We start from the raw sequence: 9,517 nt of genomic DNA, 5'->3' as shown, positions 1-9,517 counted from the left end.
TATATATTATGAAGCTTTATGCAGAAACCTTACAACATGAAACAAAAATTCTGAACCTGGCTTTATTTAATGTATGAATAAGATAATGCCTCATTTGCATATTTAAGCAAAACATTTAAGAACATTTCATTGATGTCAGTAATATCAGTAATCAACGGGGGAAGTGTCTTGCTGATGTATATTTAAAATAAAATATTACTTTATAGCTTTTAAGCGCATCTTTGAAGAATCTTTCATTTCAACAGTTTTACAAAAAGACTACAAAATCTCTTTAAACGCGTCCCTGTGAAAAACAACAACTCCCACAAGCCATTGCGGCAGAATCCAGCTGTCCATTGGTTACTCTGCACCTAAACGTCCTCACCCGGGCCTGTGATTGGCTCCTCGGACCCGACAATCAAGACCGAGTACACTCCGCACCAATCAGCTGCGGCGTCGAGCGTGACGAGGGGCGGGGCTTCTGCGCGCTCCCTCGCAGCTTGTTTTTCCTGCATCCTCGCCGCTAACAACCTGCTGCCCTGCAAACTTCGCCCCCCCGGACCTCGCTCGCGCACTGACGGTGTCCCCCCCCCCCTCCGCTGGTGTCCCGAGGATGAAGCCGAGGGGTCGACACTGAGCCCCCCCCCCCTTGGGCTCCTTTAGAGGCCGGCTGCATGCTGCTCTCTTGAAGCTTCGAGGTTTTGTAGTCTGCCCCCCCCCCCCCCCACACTCTTTTTTTAAATCATGTTTTATTTTATAAAGATGGCGGCGAGGGGGACACTGTGAACTAAATGACTGTCAGAAACATCGCCTCCATTTGTAATATGGTGAGTAAATCCTGCTGTGAGTGTGTGTGTGTGTGCGTGTGCGTGTGTGTGTTGCTATCGATTCTCCTGCAACCTCTGTTTAACCCGGTGTGTGGTGATGTCACACACACACTCCCCCCCCCTTTGCAGCCAGACTCACTATGCATGGGGGGGGGAGGGGGTCTGATTGTTGCATCCTCAATGTTAACTGTCAGGACACCTTACTACCACTTGTGTGCACCCCATTGTGACGTCACCACAGGCGAAGTGGACGTAGTCATGGCGACATCACCAATTGGTTTGTTGGCTGGTGTTTCGGAAGTCTGAAATTTGACATTTTGGCCGTCGCCATTTTGTTTTGTTTTTGCAACCAGTGAACAGGAAGTCGCCACATGTGGACTGAGGAGGAGTGACGTAGAGTTAGCATCGTTAGCATCGTTAGCTACGAGCGGCAATCGAAATCTCGGATCTTGCACCTTTTTTAAATTTTTTTAATTAATCGGCAACTATTTCAATAATACATTTTATTGTGTTGGGGTGCATTTATCTCCCCCTCAAAAATCAGATTCCAGCTTCATGAATGTGAATATTTACGTATAAATGTGCAAATGGACACGATAATTTGGTGAATTACAATTAACCCGTTGGTGCTCCATCAGGTGCTCGTTTCCATATTGATTTGACTGCATCGTCACAGATTAGACTAAACAAAGTCGGGCTCTCTTTCCCCTCCAGAATAAAAGACTGACTGCGTGTTTTGTGTATGCGATGATTTTTAAAAACCCCGGTTCCGTGTCTGTGGGTCCTGCAGGGCACCAATGCCTCGGCTCTGGAGAAAGACATCGGCCCGGAGCAGTTCCCCATCAACGAGCACTACTTCGGATTGGTCAACGTGAGTGTCTTCGAGTTCGCTAATGATAGAAAAAATATGGGAATAAATAATTAATAAAAACTAATTTAAAAAGGGATTATGTGTCAAATGTTACTGTGAGGAGCTTTTAACTGGTTCTGGATCGGTCTCAGTGTAGTCCTCGTCCTCTATAGACCTCCATCGCCAGAACAAACACTACCACTTTAGTCCACAGGGGGCGCCAGAACCATCACTACCACTTTAGTCCACAGGGGGCACCATAACCAACACTACCACTTTAGTCCACAGGGGTCACCAGAACCATCACTACCACTTTAGTCCACAGGGGGCGCCAGAACAAACACTACCACTTTAGTCCACAGGGGTCACCAGAACCATCACTACCACTTTAGTCCACAGGGGGCGCCAGAACCATCACTACCACTTTAGTCCACAGGGGGCACCATAACCAACACTACCACTTTAGTCCACAGGGGGCGACAGAACCATCACTACCACTTTAGTCCACAGGGGTCACCAGAACCATCACTACCACTTTAGTCCACAGGGGGCGCCAGAACAAACACTACCACTTTAGTCCACAGGGGGCACCAGAACCAACACTACCACTTTAGTCCACAGGGGGCGCCAGAACCAACACTACCACTTTAGTCCACAGGGGGCGCCAGAACCAACACTACCACTTTAGTCCACAGGGGGCGCCAGAACAAACACTACCACTTTAGTCCACAGGGGGCACCAGAACCAACACTAACACTTTAGTCCACAGGGGGCGCCAGAACCAACACTACCACTTTAGTCCACAGGGGGTGACAGAACCAACACTACCACTTTAGTCCACAGGGGGCGCCAGAACCAACACTACCACTTTAGTCCACAGGGGGCAAAATGTCCTGAATCCCTTTTCTGTCCTGCTCCTCCTCCTCCTCCTCCTCCTCCTCCTCCTCCTCCTCCTCCTCAGTTCGGGAACACCTGTTACTGTAACTCGGTGCTCCAGGCGCTCTACTTCTGCCGGCCTTTCCGGGAGAACGTGCTGTCGTACAAAGCCCAGCAGAAGAAGAAGGAGAACCTGCTCACGTGCCTGGCGGACCTCTTCCACTCCATCGCCACGCAGAAGAAGAAAGTGGGCGTCATCCCGCCCAAGAAGTTCATCTCCCGCCTCCGGAAGGAGAACGGTGAGAGGAGCTTGAAGTTAGACATTTTAAAATAAATATGCGTTCATTAATTAATGTTTAAACGGTTGCTCCGATGTGCCTAAAAGCTGACAGAAAATTAAATGTATATTAATTAATATTATTTTCCACTTTCACTGACTCAGTCCTGATCATAGCCACCAAAAATGAATGAATCTTTTTTTTAATTTTTGCCTTTTTAAATGGCAGTTTGTATTTATAATGCTACTTTATTTAAATGTATTATTATTAAGACACAGAAACGTTGAATTCTGTAAATTAATTGCTCGGCTTTATTTTCACAGTCCAGGACACGTCAATGATGAGCAAAAATATTGTCAAACAAGAAAATGACTCAAGCTGGTGGAAAATAGTAAAAAATGAATAATGAATAATAAACAATTGAGAAGCCATGCTTCTAGGAATGTCCCCAGTGATGCATAAGACACCTAAATGAAGTTAAGACATGCACTGTGCATAATGTAATCAGAATACAACGGTTTGTGCAGCACTTTATTAAAATAAAACAAGGGTAGAGAAAATTAAATGATAAAAAGATTTAAAAAATGACGATTACATGATTCCAAGCAATTGCCATCAGAAATAAAATGCGTGTGATTTAAAAGAGTTGATGCATCACATGTTTTAACCAAAGAGCTGAGGGGTCCTGGTATGTCTGTCGGTTTCCTCCACGTGCACCGGGGTGCTCGCCAACAACCGGGAGACAGCGCTGGCTTTTCTGTTTCTATGTCGTCTGAACCTCCGAGGTCAAGGGCAGGTGCAGGCTGGAGGTCGTTCGGAGAGTAGAACCGACAGAGGCCGACTGTTCTCCGTCGTCCACGTTGAGGAAGCTCTTTATGTGAATGGACAATGGCATCTCTGTTGGACTTTGGTTTAGCCTCTCTCTCTCTCTAATTTACTAAATGAACATCACGCTGTATTGAAGAAGACTTGAAACTAGAGATTGAGACCAAAAACTAATGTTTACAATGTTTACTGAGGGAATACATCAAGAGAAGTAGAGTCATTTATATAGACTTCTATACAACCAGAGGAGTCGCCCCCTGGTGGTCAGGAGAGAGAATGCAGCTTTAACACATGAAGCATAGACTTCTATACAACCAGAGGAGTCGCCTCCTGGGGGTCAGGAGAGAGAATGCAGCTTTAACACATGAAGCATAGACTTCTATACAACCAGAGGAGTCGCCCCCTGGTGGTCAGTAGAGAGAATGCAGCTTTAACACATGAAGCATAGACTTCTATACAACCAGAGGAGTCGCCCCCTGGTGGTCAGGAGAGAGAATGCAGCTTTAACACATGAAGCATAGACTTCTATACAACCAGAGGAGTCGCCCCCTGGTGGTCAGTAGAGAGAATGCAGCTTTAACACATGAAGCATAAACTTCTATACAACCAGAGGAGTCGCCCCCTGGTGGTCAGGAGAGAGAATGCAGCTTTAACACATGAAGCATAGACTTCTATACAACCAGAGGAGTCGCCCCCTGGTGGTCAGTAGAGAGAATGCAGCTTTAACACATGAAGCATAGACTTCTATACAACCAGAGGAGTCGCCCCCTGGTGGTCAGTAGAGAGAATGCAGCTTTAACACATGAAGCATAGACTTCTATACAACCAGAGGAGTCGCCCCCTGGTGGTCAGTAGAGAGAATGCAGCTTTAACACATGAAGCATAGACTTCACTAGAAAACACTTTTAGTGATTTTTGCAGTAAGTTTGCAGAAATGTTCTCAAAATGTAGAGCTGCCGTGCATAACTGGACTGTTGAATGAAAGAAGACTTTTAAAGGCATCATCTTGGGCTGGCAAAATTGATTGCCAGATGAATCGCTAATGAAAATAATTGTTTGCGGGCCTACAAAAACGTAAATATTGGCAAAAGTCTTGGCTAGAATGAAGATCAATGTCAAAAAGACATGAATCATCTCTGCTTCTCCCTTCCAGACCTGTTCGACAACTACATGCAGCAGGACGCCCACGAGTTCCTCAACTACCTGCTGAACACGGTGGCCGACATCCTGCAGGAGGAGAAGAAGCAGGAGAAGCAGAACGGGCGCCTCAAGAACAACAACGGCGCCGCCGCCGTCCCCGCGGAGGTCGAGCCGGAGAACAAGACGGAGCCCACGTGGGTCCACGACATCTTCCAAGGAACCCTGACCAACGAGACGCGCTGCCTCAACTGTGAGACGGTGTGTGTGTGTGTGTGTGTGTGTGTGTGTGTGTGTGTGTGTGTGTGTGTGTGTGTGTGTGTGTGTGTGTGTGTGTGTGTGTGTGTGTGTGTGTGTGTGTGTGTGTGTGTGTGTGTGTGTGTGTGTGTGTGTGTGTGTGTGTGTGTGTGTGTGTGTGTGTGTGTGTGTGTGTGTGTGTGTGTGTGTGTGTGTGTGTGTGGCGCTTCATGTGACCTCATTGAGTCCTCTTTATTATTTATTGTCCCCAGTGAAGAAGAGATCTGTCTGGAAAAAAAGGGATTAGCCTTTTTCTTGCTGAGGGATGCAAAAATAAAAAATAAAGATGTAGGGATCACAGCCGGTGAGCTCGGGCCACCCACTTTACCCCAGAGAGGCTTTGTCCTCACAGTTTTTATGGCGGGGACGGTGGGACGGCTTGCCTTGAACAACCCCTGCAAACACCGAGGAGACAAAAGCTCCTCGCTGCGATCAGCATTTCAAAGACTGTGTGTGTGTGTGTGTGTGTGTGTCACTGATCCAGTCAGAAGAACATGTCGCACATCTAGTTGTCATTTGCATTGTGCAAAAGAAAACATTTGTTACGAGTTGTTATTGTGACAAACACGTGAAGTGTTGTCCATTTCCTAGCTAGCTAGTGAGTTAGTTAACTAGCTGGCTTCTCCATCTTAGTAGGACTCTGAAGGAGTGAGTTAGACCCAGCGCCACCCCGCTATTCAGCTTATTGTAGCATTAAAGCGTGGTGGATATAGCAAGCTAGCTAACTAGCCAGCTGACTAGCTAGCTTTCTAAAGCTTTCATGTTAATGAGTCCAACAAAGTTGTGACAAGAAACAAGAAAACTTTAGATTTTAGTTGCGAAATGCATTAAAAAATAAAGGGGTGTACGTTTTTTTTCTTTGGCCATACTGACCATTGTGGTATAAGCGTGATAATGCCCCTCGGGGTGTCCATTATCAGAAATTAATGGACGCGCTGAGGGGCCAGAACCGTAAGATAATTCAGAGCTTTAATGCTACACTGGTTCATGAAAACGAGCCGAACAGAGTTGTTACTTATCTGGCGATTAGTTACTTGTGTGTGTGTGTGTGTGTGTGTGTGTTGAAGTTTAAAAATGTCCGCCTCTCTGACCATCCCGCCACGTGGATTTAAATGAGAACGTCCCTCCTATTCCTATTTCGTCTAATCTTCCTTTGAATCGTCTCTCTTCATTTGACAGGTGAGCAGCAAAGATGAGGACTTTCTGGATCTCTCTGTGGACGTGGAGCAGAACACATCAATAACGCACTGTCTCAGGTAGTACTGATCTGTTCCATATTCAGATCGCCGTTCAAAGGTCTGAATGAGATTGAGTAACCTCCCCTCCCGTGGCGCGCTCCTCCCCTCCAGAGACTTCAGCAACACGGAGACGCTGTGCAGTGAATACAAATACTACTGCGAGGCGTGCTGCAGCAAGCAGGAGGCCCAGAAGCGGTCAGTAGAGCCGCAAAGAGTGTGTCGCCGGTGCGTGTCGCCGTGCACTTCCCTAAGCGTTCGTGCTTCTCCGCAGGATGCGCGTGAAGAAGCTTCCCATGATCCTGGCGCTCCACCTGAAGAGGTTCAAGTACATGGAGCAGCTGCACCGCTACACCAAGCTGTCCTATCGAGTGGTTTTCCCCCTGGAGCTGCGTCTGTTCAACACGTCCGGCGACGCCGTCAACCTGGACCGCATGTACGACCTGGTGGCCGTGGTGGTTCACTGTGGCAGGTACGGCGTTGACGATTTACCGGGTCAAACTAAGGGACCCCTGTACGAGTTACAGTACGATAACCAATACCAACTACGCCTGTGAAGACAACTGCTGGTGGTTCCCAAGGGTTCATTATTCTAGATATACCATGGTCTGGGTGAATACTCAATTCTGATTGGCTGCAGGGGACTCATTACTTCCTGATAATGGATACGTACTCAGCAGTTCTCGTTAAACGGTCTGTTCCGTGTTCTAAATGAATATACACTTGAAACATTTGAATATCTTATTTACAACAATCAAAGATATTTATTATAATGATTTATTTTTTTTGGCAAGGGACCATGGAAGTGTCCATTATCAGGAAATAATGGGTCCAGAACTGACCGTCAGTCCATCTGCATGAGAAAATACAAGAAAAAAGATTTGGTTATCATACCGATCAGTTTAATAATAATAATCCGTTTTCCCAGCGTACGAGTTGTGTTTTGATGACTGTGCGTCTCCGTCTCCTCAGCGGTCCCAACAGAGGCCATTACATCACCATCGTGAAGAGTCACGGCTTCTGGCTGCTGTTTGATGACGACATCGTGGAGGTGAGTCACTCTCGCCCTCTCCCACCTGCCGGCCGATGGCTCCTCGACTCATCCGGTTCTCTACATTTTCTGTCGTCGTCGGTTGTTTTTTTTTTTTGTTTAAACATCCTCTTTTCTTCTTTTTTTTCTCGTGTTGTGCAGAAAATCGACGCCCAGGCCATCGAGGAGTTTTACGGGCTCACCTCGGACATCTCGAAGAACTCTGAGTCCGGATACATCCTCTTCTACCAGTCCAGGGAGTGACTGGAGTGACGCAGGATGAGACTGAATAGGATGAGACCTTGTTTGTTTGTTTACCTTCAGCACTAAAAGACTCCATCTCCATCTCACCCTGCTCACACCCTGCAGGTCAGACCTCTCTGATGTATGTGCCAATCTCTCTCTCTCTCTCTCACTCTCTCTCTCTCACTCTCTCTCACTGCATCTGGACTGCACTTTAAAATGGAAAAGCAAAAATATTTATGACCGTAAAAAACTAAACGGCGCCTCGTGCGCTTGGCGTCGACCGGTGGGAGGAGCCAGCGGAGATGATTGGCGACCAGGAACGTGATTGGACGACGGGTCTGGTGCACAGTCTGTTGTTGTTGTTGTTGTTTGTCACTTGTGTGTGTGTGTGTATACGGGTCGTCTTCCGTGACACGTCACCCCCTAATTACAGGACCGGTGTGTAGGATTTAGCCGATACAGATCATGGACTTTTTTTTTGTCTTTGTCATCGTCCCAAAAGTTTTTAAACCATCAAAACTTTATACTTTTACTTTAATTAAGAAATAAAATATTATATATTTATTCATTTAAAACAAATCTTCTCTGCATAAGATTTGCGTCTTGTGTGAAAAGACGGTTAGAAAATAAATGTTGTGACGTGTAAATATCAAATGTTGGCAGAAGAAAATATAAATGCATTTGGCCACGCCCACTTTTCATACCATTGGCCTCACCGATGCGTTATCTTTGTTTATAGAGCGTCTTTGTTGCAACTAAATAACCCTCCGCTCTCTTTACAAAGAAGTAGAGAACTACGGTGGCCTTCAGGGAACATAATAAACGTGTTTGGTGTGTCACGGTAGAAACATGGCGGACTCCGCCTTATCGCTACCTCCATAAACACGAAGGGCTCCTTCCACGAATTATACTCCGTTAAAAACACAATAAGGTGGTTTCAGGTGGTTACACACTAATAAAAAGTTAAATAGTTACGATAAAAACATTCCTGTCGAGCAATCCTACGCACTGGCCCTTTAAATCCTTCCATTAGGGCTACCCCCCCCCCCCCCTCCCACTGCATGAGAAGTCAATGCAGTGGAAAACAAACACTGTATAATAGGCACAGAGAGAGATTTCATGCTTCTTTCTTTTTTTTTTTTAAAGCAATATCTGAGCACTAAATCCAAAAGAAGTCTCAAGCTGAGAACTACCTGAACTTTGACTGTTGTGCCGGTGGTTCGATCCCGTAGAAAAACCGCCGGCGTCGGTCCGACCTCACGTGATCGACTCTTAATCCACCCGAGCGTAATGCTCTTAACGCTTCCATTCAAACCAGCTGAATCTTTATTGTTTGTGTTCCAATACAAAACCCACATTTATTGTGCTTAACATATTTATTACTGTTGTTTGTAATGCAGATAGTGTGTGTGTGTGTGTGTGTGTGTGTGTGTGTGTGTGTGTGTGTGTGTGTGTGTGTGTGTGTGTGTGTGTGTGTGTGTGTGTGTGTGTGTGTGTGTGTGTGTGTGTGTGTGTGTGTGTGTGTGTGTGTGTGTGTGTGTGTGTGTGTGTGTGTGTGTGTGTGTGTGTGTGTGTGTGTGTGTGTGTGTGTGCGCGCGCGTAAAGACGGCTTAAAAAGAAAACAATGGTTTTATCAGTTTAAATTGTGTAGTTTGCAAGTCAAATAAAAAAAGGTTGGACGTATTAAAGGGACAGTGTGCAGGATTTGGTGCCATATAGTGCTCACTCCTCCCACTTCAATCCTCAGAGGGCATCCATACCATAATAACGCGCTCTTAAGGCGCACGTCACTGCAGTTTCAGGAGCACGTTGGAGAGCTACGGTGGCCTTTAAGAAACAAAAAAAAAAAAAAAGACTTGCTCCAGAGTTGGTGTTTGTCCATTCCGGGCTGCCGTAGGAACGTGGCGGACTCCGCCTCTCGCTCCCCTACGTAGATA

The 9,517-nt window shown here is 46.2% G+C and overlaps 1 protein-coding gene across 1 annotated transcript; it reads left to right on the top strand.

Moving 5' to 3' along the window:
- The first annotated feature begins 725 nt into the window (after positions 1-725).
- Positions 726-8,994, top strand: usp46 (ubiquitin specific peptidase 46). The gene is made up of 9 exons (XM_034530959.1): positions 726-806; positions 1,597-1,677; positions 2,618-2,831; positions 4,789-5,033; positions 6,249-6,325; positions 6,419-6,502; positions 6,579-6,776; positions 7,277-7,355; positions 7,497-8,994. Exons 1-9 carry the CDS (start codon positions 771-773, stop codon positions 7,596-7,598), a joined length of 1,116 nt encoding a protein of 371 aa, XP_034386850.1. The 5' UTR covers positions 726-770; the 3' UTR covers positions 7,599-8,994.
- The last annotated feature ends 523 nt before the right edge of the window (positions 8,995-9,517 follow it).

This window comes from Cyclopterus lumpus, chromosome 4 (genome assembly GCF_009769545.1).
Source record: "Cyclopterus lumpus isolate fCycLum1 chromosome 4, fCycLum1.pri, whole genome shotgun sequence".
Taxonomy (NCBI): domain Eukaryota; kingdom Metazoa; phylum Chordata; class Actinopteri; order Perciformes; family Cyclopteridae; genus Cyclopterus; species Cyclopterus lumpus.
Note: the sequence above shows the minus strand (reverse complement) of the source record. Positions and strands in the feature narration are given on the sequence as shown.